Source organism: Salmo trutta, chromosome 6, assembly GCF_901001165.1.
Source record: "Salmo trutta chromosome 6, fSalTru1.1, whole genome shotgun sequence".
Lineage (NCBI taxonomy): Eukaryota > Metazoa > Chordata > Actinopteri > Salmoniformes > Salmonidae > Salmo > Salmo trutta.
This window is the reverse complement of record NC_042962.1, coordinates 23,335,183-23,349,174: the sequence shown is the minus strand read 5'-3', so window position 1 is coordinate 23,349,174 and position 13,992 is coordinate 23,335,183. Positions and strand designations below refer to the sequence as shown.

General features: G+C 42.3%; 1 protein-coding gene across 1 annotated transcript in view; it reads left to right on the top strand.

The window, feature by feature from the left end:
- myo3a (myosin IIIA) overlaps window positions 1–13,992 on the top strand; it is an 80,368-nt gene that overhangs the window by 43,497 nt on the left and 22,879 nt on the right. The window contains exons 8-17 of the mRNA XM_029755810.1: window positions 1,856–1,921; window positions 2,280–2,435; window positions 4,326–4,367; window positions 8,094–8,193; window positions 9,674–9,790; window positions 11,350–11,454; window positions 11,584–11,667; window positions 11,838–12,040; window positions 12,971–13,069; window positions 13,195–13,309. Of these exons, the coding sequence (XP_029611670.1) occupies window positions 1,856–1,921; window positions 2,280–2,435; window positions 4,326–4,367; window positions 8,094–8,193; window positions 9,674–9,790; window positions 11,350–11,454; window positions 11,584–11,667; window positions 11,838–12,040; window positions 12,971–13,069; window positions 13,195–13,309 (1,087 nt within the window). The remainder of the gene's footprint in view (window positions 1–1,855; window positions 1,922–2,279; window positions 2,436–4,325; window positions 4,368–8,093; window positions 8,194–9,673; window positions 9,791–11,349; window positions 11,455–11,583; window positions 11,668–11,837; window positions 12,041–12,970; window positions 13,070–13,194; window positions 13,310–13,992) is intronic.

Here is a 13,992-nt window from a genome sequence, read left to right as displayed (position 1 = left end):
AGTTCCACCAGCCATACAAGCCTTTAAAATGTAATTAGTTATGACAATATATTACATATATCATAAGGCCTTTATTTGAGGGCCTAATTATACCCTAACACTTGCCTAGTTAAATAAAGGTAAAAATATATATTTTTTTTATTAACACAGTGAGGTTGGGAAACTCCTGGTTTACAGGCCACATCAGGCCTGCAAGTCACATTATGCTGGCTTGCAAAGTGACGTTAAATTAGTTTTGGAATCCAACCAGAGATAGGATATCCAACAAGTGGAATTTTGTAGGGAAGATTGAATATTGAGAATATCTCAATCAATCATCTTAACTGGAACAACCATCTAGAACAACCATCTCAGTAACAGGTGCAATAAGTCCAACTACTAACAGATTGGATTAGTTTAGAATAATGTAGGCTATTTTTCTGTGTGTAGCATAAAATCTATCAATGATCAATGTACATGCAAAAACACAGACATTAAACAAACAATTTTGTAAACCACCCTGCAAAAGAGCATGCTGGGAAATATGATATATGTTTCTATGTAGAACCATTCTTGCCTTCCAAAGAGTCCTTCTTGCCTACTAAAGAATCATCAAAGAGCCCTTTCTTTCAAAAACGGTTCTTAGGATGACCAAGGTTCTAGGTGGAACCCTGTACCTTACAAAGAACCGCTGTCTTCCATAAAGGGTTCTTCAGATCCAAATGGTTCTTGGTAAAACCCCATACCTCCGCAAGGAACCCTTCTGGAACCCACAGCCTGTGGAGGAGGAGTAGAAAGATACAGGAGTGTATAGGAATGGTTCAAATGTTTCCCGGAATACCACATTTTAATCACATTGAGTAGGTTGTACTAATAACACAGATGAATTAGTTGCATGAGAATTGTATGAGATATGACGAGCTTGTTTGACCACTGATATTATCTTGACTCAATAATATTGATGGCTGCGTCCTTAAACAATTGTCAAAACCTTTTAGTCTCTCACCAGTATACCCCTACAGTATGTGTCCTTGTTTCCTCTTAGCTCCTTGATTCCACATTCAGCTCCAGTATCCAGGTCTAGATAGCAGATGTTTGACTCTCCTCTCCCCACAGCTTCTCCAGACCTGTTTGTCTTCCAGATAAGAATTCATTTTAATAGTGGGAGCGTTGGCAGAACAGAGTCCATTTAAATGTCTGACACACACTCTGTCTATATGGGGTGTGAACTAAGTGTGATAACCAGGAGATGTATGCCCTCCCATTACAGCAATGAATCGCTGTCAGTGCGGACGTGAAAAGGCCCCGCTGCATTAGCGAGTCAATATCAACTCTTACAACCTGTGCCAAGTACCCTCTTATAAAGAGCCACTTTAAACAGGACAGGGAATTATAGCACATTATATTGTTCCTTAGTGGGCGAGGTCTTGTCTTGTCAGGGTTGGGGGGATAACTACAGTGTCTGGCTTTATTTGCTTGTTAAAGGACCACTTTTTTGTATTCGTTATGGCTACTTTGAGATTGGAGTAGAAAGTCTGCATAATGGGTATAATGTCTTATAACTGTGTTATTTCCGATTGGCATAACACCTGTCAACATTTTGAAGTTTATGTCAGCATTCTGCAAGTACAACCTGGTGTTGTTTGGGTTAGAAATCATTTGTTGGTGTTTTTCACCAAAATGCTTAGATCCAAGTGGCCTTAAAGTTTCTCCCTGTGAGTGTCAGGTTTAACGTTGAGATTTCTCTTGGTGTCTGAAATGAAGCACAGTGTTAAGATTTCATTCCATCACCCTGCTCCCAGCCGTTGCCTCTGTTCTCCTCCCAGTCTGTGTAATTCACATTTTATCTTATCTTTTGATTATTTCCCCCGTACAGAAACCCTCCCCCTACCCTGTACCAGCCAGAGCTGTGGTCGGACCACTTTAACGACTTCATCTGCAAGTGAGTATAATGGGAGCTGGGTGTGTGTATGTCATGTGTCTGTTGGTGTGTGTGTGCGTGTGTGCATGCATTTGTGGGCTTGTGTGTGTGGGCTTGTGTGTGTGTGTGTGTGCGTGCGTGCGTGCGTGTGTGTGCGTGTGTGTGTGTGTTGTTGCTAATTACAGAGCACCAACGTGCAAACATTCCCTCTCATTTACAGGCCAAAATACTTGCTTTATTATCCTCTTCAAATTTGCTCTTCATAAACCATTCACCCCCTAAAATAGAAGCATGAATCAGAATATCACAATGTTCACTTGCTGATTGCATGGCCCAGAGCATCAGTAACATTCTCTCTGTCCAACTGTCTCACCCACAGATGTCTGATCAAGGACTTTGAGCTGAGGCCTAACGTTCTAGACTTGCTCCAGCATGTGTTCATCAGACAGATTGTAGGCCGAGAGAGGATCCTGCAGAAACAGCTGATGGAACTCATAGACCTCAACCAGCAGATAGGAACCACTGGGAAGACAAGGTACCGTCATGATGCAGATGGCCTCTGTTAGCCAATGGTAGAAAGATAAAAGCTACAAAGGCCCCACATAGCACTATGTATTCAGGATTCAACTGACCTTTGCATTAAATGACTGTCTCGCCTTGTTCACCAACAACTTCTCAGATAGAGTTCAGCGTGTGAAATTGGAGGGCCTCTTGTCCGGACCTCTGGCAGTCTCTATGGGGGTGCCACAGGGTTCAATTCTCGGGCCGACTCTTTTTTCTGTATACATCAATGATGTCGCTCTTGCTGCTGGTGATTCTCTGATCCACCTCTACGCAGACGACACCATTCTGTATACATCTGGCCCTTCTTTGGATACTGTGTTAACTAACCTCCAAACGAGCTTCAATGCCATACAACACTCCTTCCGTGGCCTCCAACTGCTCTTAAATACAAGTAAAACTAAATGCATGCTCTTCAACCGATCGCTGCCCGCACCCGCCCGCCCGTCCAGCATCACTACTTTGGATGGTTCTGACTTAGAATATGTGGACAACTACAAATACCTAGCTGTCTGGTTAGACTGTAAACTCTCCTTCCAGACTCACATTAAGCATCTCCAATCCAAAATTAAATCTAGAATCGGCTTCCTATTTTGCAACAAAGCCTCCTTCACTCGTGTTTCCAAACATACCCTTGCAAAACTGACTGTCCTACTGATCTTTGACTTCGGCAATGTAATTTACAAAATAGCTTCCAACACTCTACTCAGCAAACTGGATGTAGTCTATCACAGTGCCATCCGTTTTGTCACCAAAGGCCCATATACTATCCACCACTGTGACCTGTATGCTCTAGTTGGCTGGCCCTCGCGTCATATTAGTTGCCAAACCCACTGGCTCCAGGTCATCTAGAAGTCTTTGCTCGGTAAAGCCCCGCCTTATCTCAGCTCACTGGTCACCATAGCAATAGCCACCCGTAGCACACGCTCCAGCAGGTATATTTCACTGGTCATCCCCAAAGCCAATGCTTCCTTTGGCCGCCTTTCCTTTCAGTTCTCTGCTGCCAATGACTGGAACGAATTGCAAAAATCACTGAAGCTGGAGTCTTATATCTCCCTCTCCCTCTAACTTTAAGCATCAGCTGTCAGAGCAGCTTACCGATCACTGTATCTGTACACAGCCCATCTGTAAATAGCACACCCAACTACCTCATCCCCATATTATTATTTATCCTCTTGCTCTTTTTCTTCTACATTTGCACACACTGTACATTGATTTTCTATTGTGTTATTGACTGTACGTTTGTTTATGTGTAACTCTGTGTTGTTGTTTTTGTCGCACTGCTTTGCTTTATCTTGGCCAGGTCGCAGTTGTAAATGAGAACTTGTTCTCAAATGGCCTACCTGGTTAAATAAAGGTGAAATATAAAATTAAAATAAAAACATATGGAACATTCTAGGAACTCCTTCCATATGAATGTCATAATGTATTTCATAACGTCTCCCTGTTGGCCATGTAGACCTATTCTTATATGTCCTTGCATGTTTTACATGTTATAGGACAGTCATGTTACTTGTTACCTACAAAAGGGACCCGTGCCGTGATCCAATGTGAACATGTGGTGGATTTATTTCATCGTAACTTTCAAACTCAAGCTTCACCTACTCCACACAGTACTTTACATTCTGTTACATTCGATTACGTTCCTACTGGTTGCGCAACTGTCTGCCATTGGAGGAGATAGGCATGATCTCTTCTTGGAGTAATCCAAATTGCACATCAGCTGGATATTGGGTCACCTTCAGGCTCAAAGTTTGACCAGTGACTGAATGTTGGGCCCCTGAAGCCCAGATATCAAGTTCAACCACTGCAACTACATGTCATATCCTGCTTATGAACTGTAATGTTATTTCTGTCATTTAAGCCATCATGGAAAGACAGACAGAAGCACAGACAGTAATGACAGGTAGGGGATATGAATGCCCTTGTAGGGGTTGTAGGGGTAGCTAGTTACCTGCCCACTTATTTTGTCTGATCAAAGCCCTAACTGTAGACTGTAGTTTGTAGCCTACCCACAACCCAGCACTTTGCTGAAATCAAGTCATTGTGCTGTGTCTACGTGATTGTTGTCGACATCTAAGGATGACACTGTCATCCTTGTGTTCCAGATGTGTTTTAGTCAGGCTAGACCCTTTGGAGAGTAGACGTGTTGTTCGTTTCTCCTTCTTCTGTTCCATGTCTAACTTTGACTGTCGTTTTTACAACCTACACCCCTGTTTTAACAAATCAAACAACGTAAGACCAATCAAATAGCGTGAAAAATGACATTGTCACAGCTTTACTGGCTTTATTGTCCCCATAGGGAAATGTTGTTGCACTGTCATGTAAAGTGGTGTTTAATTACAAAACAAATTGACAATACAATTTTCATAACAGTTACATAGCAATAAAAAAAGACTAGCCTGCTGGCCTTACTGGGTGGATAGGAACATTAGCCCGAGCCATTTAGGAGGGATATCACACCTGGCACAAATTATTGTCTAGTTCTGTTTTTCCTGCTGAGGGGTGCCCTATACCTGCACCCAGAGGGGAGTAGTTCAAAGTCCGGGTACAGGGGGTGGCTTGGGTCTAAAATGATTTTGTGAGCCGTGCAGAGGCCCCTGACCTTAAAGATCTCATCCAGGCCTGTCTGTTTGACTCCAAGTACCTTACTTGCTGTGGTGATAATCATTGTCAGCATATTTCTCTGACTGACAGTGGCATTGCCAAACCAACAAACAATACAAAAGTTAAAATACTCTCAATGAAAGATTTGTTAAACAGAGTCAGTATAGTACAGTCAACATTAAAAGATGCCAGCTTTTTGAGAAAGTACAGTCTCTGTTGGCTCTTTCTGTAGATCAGGTCTGTACATTTACTCCACTGAAGCTTATTGTCCAAGAGGACACCCAGATATTTGTATTCCTCTACAATCTCTATGTTCGGACCTCTGATAGATGTTGCAGAGGTAGGTGTTGTACGCTTTCTGAAGTCTATGCACATCTCTTTGGTCTTGTTGGTATTGAGGACTAAGTGTGATTCGTCACACCACTCTACAAAGTCATTTAGGACCGGGCCGTGGTGTTCCTCATCATCATGCAACAGGCTGATCAAGGCAGTGTCATCAGCGAACTTAGAGAGGTGTCTGTCAGGATGGGAACTAGTACAACTATTAGTGTACAAGGAGAGTCTATGTTGGTGGTGCGAATGTCTGCCACGTGGGGACCTATTTTGACCCGCTGTGATCGTTGGCTCAGGAAGTCCAACAGCCACAAAACCAGCCCCAAATCTAAGGAGAAGTCCTGAATGAGTCTCTGTGCCAGAATGGAAGGCTGGATTGTGTTGAAGGCAGAAGAAAAGTCAACAAACAAAACTCTGACAGGGGATTTGGCACCCTCTAGATGTCTATAGACTATGTTGAGGAGAGTACACCCTCTAGATGTCTATAGACTATGTTGAGGAGAGTACACCCTCTAGATGTCTGTAGACCATGTTGAGGAGAGTACACCCTCTAGATGTCTGTAGACCATGTTGAGGAGAGTACACCCTCTAGATGTCTATAGACTATGTTGAGGAGTGTACACCCTCTAGATGTCTGTAGACCATGTTGAGGAGAGTACACCCTCTAGATGTCTGTAGACCATGTTGAGGAGAGTACACCCTCTAGATGTCTATAGACCATGTTGAGGAGAGTACACCCTCTAGATGTCTGTAGACCATGTTGAGGAGAGTACACCCTCTAGATGTCTGTAGACCATGTTGAGGAGAGTACACCCTCTAGATGTCTGTAGACCATGTTGAGGAGTATAAGAGTGGCATCGTCAACTCCTAAGCTGGGCTGATAAGCAAACTGAAACGGGTCGAGGAGTTTCTGGGTGGAGCTGAGAACATGACTTTTCACAATTTTGTCATTACTAAGGATGTCAAGGCGACAGGGTGGTAGTCATTCAGCACAGAGGGATTAGATGCTTTAGGAATTGGTATAATTATTGAGTTTTTCCACAATACTGGCATGTGTTGCTGGTCGAGCGTGGACTGGAAAATGTTTGTAAAAACACCAGCAAAGGGGCGGCAGGTAGCCTAGTGGTTAGAGTGTTGAACGAGTAACCCAAAGGTTGCAAGATCGAATCCCTGAGCTGACAAGGTCAAAATGTGTCATTCTGCCCCTGAACAAGGCAGTTAACACACTGTTCCTAGGTCGTCATTGAAAATAAGAATTTGTTCTTAACTGACTTGCCTGGTTAAATAAAGTTTAAAATTAAATGTTCAGCACCATTTTACAATCAGGTTTAGCACAATCAGCCAGTAGAGTCAGACAGCGTGGATTGCGACATGTCGTGGCACCACTCAAGGCAAGGAAGGAAAAAACAGGAAAAGGAGCTACTAGTCAGTTAGACACAATAACAATAGGATCAGTGGGGACCAACCATTTATTTGTTTAAGAGTTGGTCAAGCTCTGTTGTGGTCAGCCTCAACCTTTATCCGCCTGGGGAGGTAAACGCTTGCTTGGAGTCACACTCAAGAGAGGTGAAAGGACAAACAGGAGAGGAGGGACTGGACAGCCATGCAGCTAAATTGTCATCGTGGGCAAAAAGCTAGTGTAGAAGCACAGCTTGAATAGATCTAGATCAGGGCTCTCCTACCCTGTTCCTGGAGAGCTAACCTCCTGTAGGTTTTTGTTCCAACCCTAGTCTAGTGCACCTGATTGATTCTAATGATTAGCTGGTTGATAAGCTGAATCAGGTTAGTTATAACTGGGGTTGGAGTGAAAACCTACAGTAACAGGGTTTGGAGACTCCTGATCTAGATCGATTCGATCTAGACTGACTCAGTTACATGAAAAAAATACTGTAGTATTACTATAGTAATTATTCTAGTGTTTTTGCGGACTGTAGTATACTGTATTATTTATTGTAGTGTTTTTGGGGACATTACTGTAATATTTACTAAAGTGTTTTTGTTTTATTATCTATGACATAGAAATGGGGTCTTTCTCCTTGAGGAACCCTACTGGAGAAATACTAAAAGATCAAAATGTTCCATAACCTGTAGGTATGTAGGACTAGGGTCTAAACAGTGCTTCTGCTCTTGTCTATAATTTGTATGGAACACAATATGGTCTATATTGGCATGAACTATAGGTTTCTCACTTATGGGTGGTCCAAATTGTAATATGGGGGGAGGAGAATGAGCAGGGTATATGCAAATTAAATACTGTAATATAGTTTTAAAAAACGGCATTGTTTTTGCGGACTGTAGTGTTTTTGCAAACTAGTACACTGTAGTATTTACTATAGTATTCTACAGTATACTACAAAATGATATAGTAAGTACTACACATGATCGAGGAATACTAAAGTGTGTAGTATAGTATTCTACAGTATACTACAGTTTACTACAGAATTCTATAGTAAGTACTGTAGTATTCTATAGTAAACTGTAGTATTTTTATGTGGGAGATTTGTTTAATTTAAGTAGATAGAAAGTAATAAGAGAAAATAAGAAAATAACATAATAGAGGAATGTTATGTGAAGCCATTGTTAAATGCTGGATTAATCTACTGCAATCACTTATCAGCTATGTTGTTGTTATAAGTTAGTTGTTTAGATGCAACTAGTTGCTTTAGACTTTATATTGCATCCTGTGTTGTAGGCATGAGCGCATCCACACCAAGAAAGGTGGTCAAATGATGTCATCAAGCCCCACCCCCGACGAAGTGGATGACCTTGTCACCCTGGAAGTACTTGATGAGGTAAGAGATTAAATTGGCTGAAGATATCGGATATGTATTATCAACACGGTAATAGCTTCCCGTTAGCCGATAGGTGGAATTGTTAGCCAAATTGCTCAAATCTAGCCAATCCTTTCAGATCCACACAAAAAAATTTAATCGGCTTTGTGTTAATCAGTGTCAAGGTGGTTATATTTATTCTCACTCGGTATTAATAAACTAGGTCAGGGAGGGGCAACTGGTGCCGACATCCCATTTTGTAGGCCCACGGATATATTTCCCAAAACGGAAGCAACATTTATTTTTACATTTACATTTTTTACATTTTAGTCATTTAGCAGACGCTCTTATCCAGAGCGACTTACATTAGTGAATGCATACATTTCATACAATTTCATACATATCATACATTTTTTTCTGTGCTGGCCCCCCGTGGGAATCGAACCCACAACCCTGGTGTTGCAAACACCATGCTCTACCAACTGAGCTACAGGGAAGGCTTTTTTTTACCGCCTAGGGCCCCCAAAAGGCAAGGGCCAGCTCTGACTGCATGTGTGGGTATGGATGTGGGTACACAGACCCATGAGCCAATGCAGCCCCTCATGATGAGTTCAGATTTTTTGTTGCCTCCATCCCCATCAAAGCGGCCATACCTGACCTACGCTCTTGGAAAAAAAGGTTCCAAAAGGGTTCTTCGGCTGTCCCCATAGGAGAACCCTTTTTGGTTCCAGATGGAACCCTTTTGTGTTCCTTTTGGGTTTCTGTGGAAAGGGATTTACCTGGAACCCAAAAGGGTTCTACCTTGAACCCAAAATTGTTCTTTAAATGGTTATCCTATGGGGACAGCCAAAGAACCCTTTTAGGTTCTAGATAGCACCATTTTTTTCTGAGTGTAGGTTATTAATAACCACCCACAGTTTAGGTTAGGACAGTGTTTCCTATCAGAATTACTTCCCTCTAGTCTCTACACCAGTATTAAATGAATATAGAAGCAAAATAGCAATATTTGTACCAAACACATTTAGGGTGATTTATCAAAGCTGGGTGCTCCATTGACATATTGAAACATACAAATTGCTCAGTCGCCTTGGGATATTTTTGCCCATTCTTCTACATGGCTGGTTTTGTTTATTTCCTAGTCTGGGTCGAGGGAGGGGGTGGAAAGAGAATGTATGATCTCAGCACAATACCTAATGGAATCAAGGTGGAGATGATGAACGGATCTGAGTCCAGATTCTCATATTCATGTAAAAAATGACAGTGTACATTTGTTACGTTGTTAATGCTTATTTACACTGACAGATATATTGCCAATTTGCCAGCATACTGTAAGCAATCCTAATAAGTGTTTAATCTTACTGCAATGTTTCCTCAGTATTCATTGCTCTAAACCGAGGCCCTCGTCAATTGATACTGAAATACTGTGATGACGTCTCTTCAAACATCAATTATTACCTTTGAATGTCACAATACTGAATGCGCATGTTTGATCTCTTCCCAGAATTCAGTCACAGAGCAGCTTCAGAGGCGCTATGCCAAGGACCAGATCTATACCTACGTTGGAGACATCCTCATTGCAGTTAACCCGTTTCACAAGATGGAGCTGTATAGCCCACAGGTGTGTGTATTTGTGTGTGCGCTGTGTGTTTGTCTGTCTGTGTGTATTCCTGCGAGCGTGTGTGTTAATGTGGTCAAACAGACACTACTGAATGTACCCGACCGTATCTCATTAGGGCCTCAGTGCCCCATTTCCTCTTTCCCTTCCACGCTCCCGCTGTCTCTCACTCTCAATCTCTCTCTCTCTCTCCTCTCTCTCTCTCTCTCTCTCTCTCTCTGTCTCTCTTTCTCTCACTCTCTCTCTCTCTCTCTCTCTCTGTCTCTCTCTCTCTCTCTCTCTCTCTCTCTCTCTGTCTCTCTCTCTCTCTGTCTCTCTCTCTCCTCCTCTCCTCCTCTCTCTCTCTTGTCTCTCTCTCTCTCTCTCTCTCTCTCTCTCTCTCTCTCTCTCTCTCTCTGTCTCTCTCTCTCTCTCTCTGTCTCTCTCTCTCTCTCTCTCTCTCTCTGTCTCTTCTCTCTCTCTGTCTCTCTCTCTTCTCTCTCTCTCTCTCTCTCTCTCTCTCTGTCTCTCTCTCTGTCTCTCTCTCTCTCTCTCTCTCTCTCTCTCTGTCTCTCTCTCTCTCTCTCTCTCTCTCTCTTTCTCTCTCTCTCTCTCTCTCTCTTCACTGGCCACACTGTTCCACTTATCACACGGTTTCTTCACTACCTCTCTTTTTAGAGTTTATGCAGTTCTGGAAAAATGTTGCTTGTCTCACTGAACTGCTGATGTTTTTGGAATTGAACCCTTCAAGACAAAATGCCGGGATACTATTGTTAAGTTATATTGTCCATTGTGGCATGTTGTACATAATTAAACTAGTCATTACTTAGAATAGTAGCAACTGCACTGATGAGTGTGTGTCTTGCACTATAATAGGAATAAACACATTTGGAAATTGCTTGAAGAGATTCTCCGGTACTTTTATATACTTTCTAGCCAGTAGTTCTGAAAATAGTTCTGAAAGTAGCGATCACGAGCCAAAAGTGGTACCACGTCAAGTTTTATTAGTCATATGTGTGGTATACACATGGTGTTCACCGTCCAACGAAATGCTTACTTGCTGGTTCCTTCTCAACAATGCAACAACAATTAGAATTAATAAAAGGAATATGAACATAAAGTAAATGGCTCACTCTCGCTCTACTGTGGGTGCATGATGTGCCTCTTGCTAGCTGTCCCTCAATTGGCGAGGGGCTGAAGCTCATTGGTTGAACTCGAGTTGCTAGGGGGCTGGCCCACGTGTGGGAAAATCTAAAGAAAATGTCATATCTTCCAGAAAACAGTCGCTTTCAAACTAGGGATTTCGTGGCTAATTGATGTAAGATCATAATTATGCTCATAGATTAGGCATGTATGAACTACACAATGACACATCCAGCTCAAAGAGGGAGGTTTAAAAAAAAAGACATATTATGCTCCAAAGTTCCACGTCTTTAATCGCTTTATCTTTTTGCTACACTAGAAGGCAGCTAGAAAGTTGTATTTGATTCAGCCCATTTTAGCTGCATATAGTGTAGCTAACTTGTTGGTATCAAATTCAAATGTAATCCCCTTACATGTGCCTTATCATTTTCCTTGCACAGTACACAAAGATGTACATCGGAGCGAAACGCACCGCGAACCCGCCACACATCTTTGCCGTCGCTGACATAGCCTACCAGTCCATGGTGTCGTACAACGCAGACCAGGTACACAAGTCCGTGTCAACTGTAATGTATGAATGATACAGTACGTTCCACTATGTTGCTGTACAAGCATAGCAACATGTCAGTAGACCAGAATACCATAGTAACTGGGGACTGGTTGTTTCTGTGCAGTGCATTGTTATCAGTGGAGAGAGTGGTGCAGGAAAGACAGAGAGCGCCCATCTATTGGTCGAGCAGCTCACAGTGCTTGGAAAGGTGAGATACGGTCGTAAGAATGACAGAATGTAATTACGGCACTTCATGTTCACTTGTGACAGCACACATGATACTCTGCCTGTCACAGTGCACCATTGCAGATCATGCCTTTATTGTTACTCATCGTTTAAAATGATACGTTTTCATGCTGATCGTCCACATCTTTGCAGGCCAATAATCGATCCCTCCAAGAGAAGATCCTATTGGTCAATAACTTGGTGGAGGCTTTTGGGAACGCATGCACCGCTATCAACGACAACTCCAGCCGCTTCGGGAAATACCTGGAGATGAAGTTTACCTGCGGGGGGACCGTTGTCGGAGCGCAAATCTCAGAATACCTCCTGGAGAAATCCCGCGTCGTCCATCAGGCCACGTAAGACCCCTCAGACAGCTTCACTAAGGCATTCATACGGCCCTCATCTGACTGGCACATAGCCTTCATGTAATAAGTATATGGCATTCTTGTGACTTTCACATGACACAACATTACGATTGTGGCCAATGGCCAATTAATGTGTGTGTCTATCTATTTGCTCAAAAGTCATTACTTCTATAATTTCTTAGCAGCTCTGGTCAAGAAGGGCAAGGGATAACTGGAAGATTTTCTTCTCTGTCCCTCTGAAGCTGGCGGAAGTGCCTTCCCACTGCAGTTTATTGCTCCTGTTGTATTATCCCATGACCAGGGAGTGCAGAGGGTCGAGTGAGAGTGGATAGCTTATTTCCTGTTTGATCAAAGACTCTAGCTGTCGATGTCTCCTCATTGGGGCTTCAAAGGGTGACTTTTTGCTCTTGGTAAATAAATTCAGACTGAGGGTGAAGGATCGGTGGGCTCTCTGAGAGTAATGTTGTCTGTCAGTTAACTATGTACCGTCTGCCTAGATTCAATGTGTCACTTCTCTCACGGGGTTATATTGTCTTAGGTGCCAAAAGTCGGTTTTCTTCTGGAATGGAAAAATATATGAGGGGGGAATAAAATGATATTAAAATGAGTGGTTTAAATGTGACCATCATGAAGCCTATAATCGGATGTGATAAGTATTGCATGACAAATAGCTTTAAAACTGATGACAGTCTATCACAACTGACTTAACACAGCAGTCTAGATTAGCTTGGTTGCTTGCCAATTATGTGTTTTGGAGTACATCTTACTATGTCTTTGGCTTTTTATGGGATTGTAAATAGGCTTCTGGTAATCTTAGGCAACCACAGCTGACAGACTCGGATGGGATTAATGTTCTTTGTGTTTCAATCGTCAAACATATTCATGTGATGACATATACCTGTCCTGTGACTGTCCTCACAGAGGTGAGAAGAACTTCCACATATTCTACTACATCTACGCTGGTTTAGCTGAGCGGAAGAAACTTGCCCACTACAAGCTATCAGACAGCAAAACCCCAAAGTAGGTCCCACAATTAACCTTCCTATCTCTCGTAACCCTATACTTTCCCAAATACCCTACTTTGCTGCCTTTACCCCACCAATCATGACCTTATTTGTGGTTTATTTTCCTTTCTTCTGTTCCAGATATCTGTTGAACGAGCACATTAAATTGGGCCCTGACATAGTGAACAACACCTTCTACAAGGAGCAGTTTGACGCGGTGGAACAGTGTTTCAAAGTCATCGGCTTTACCCTGGAGGTACATACACTATAGTACACCGGGTTCATCGCTGATTCCTAAAGCAAAGAAAACCAACTTCCTGTCCAAAGGTTACACACATAACCGTTCTCAGTTAAGGCCTGGAGGATATTTTACTAGGTTGCTCTCTATGTGGAGTGTCTTTGCCATGTCATGATGCTTTATATATATATATTTTTTTAATTATGTATGTTTCGTCACAAATGGCGCCTATTTTATTGCCTTGGCTGTGAAAAGGGGAAATTCTAATAAATGAGGAATTCAAAGGAGAAAAAAAAGTACTAATGTGCAATAACTGATGTGAAATTTGCAAATGACCATGAAACAGTTCCAGGAAAAGAGGCTCATTCTGGTTGAACGGTCAAGAGAATGATTTCCAGTGTTGTTCTTAGCTGTCATATGAGTCAGTGTGGACTGTGGCATGATGCCTTGTACAGTTTGCATTTAGCAACATGGACACTGATGAAGCCCAAGGAAGTGGCGTAAATAACTGATAGCCTCTGGGTTCCACAAGTCAATAGTACTTATCGTACGTACAGTGAAATCACTATCATCGCTAACCACTCTGCTAGTATGGCTACCTCCCATTCTCCTGTCTACCTTGCACATAAAGACAAGGTGCATCTAAAGTGCATCTCTGATTTGGATTAAATGGATTTTGATTTGATTTTGATTCATTAGGA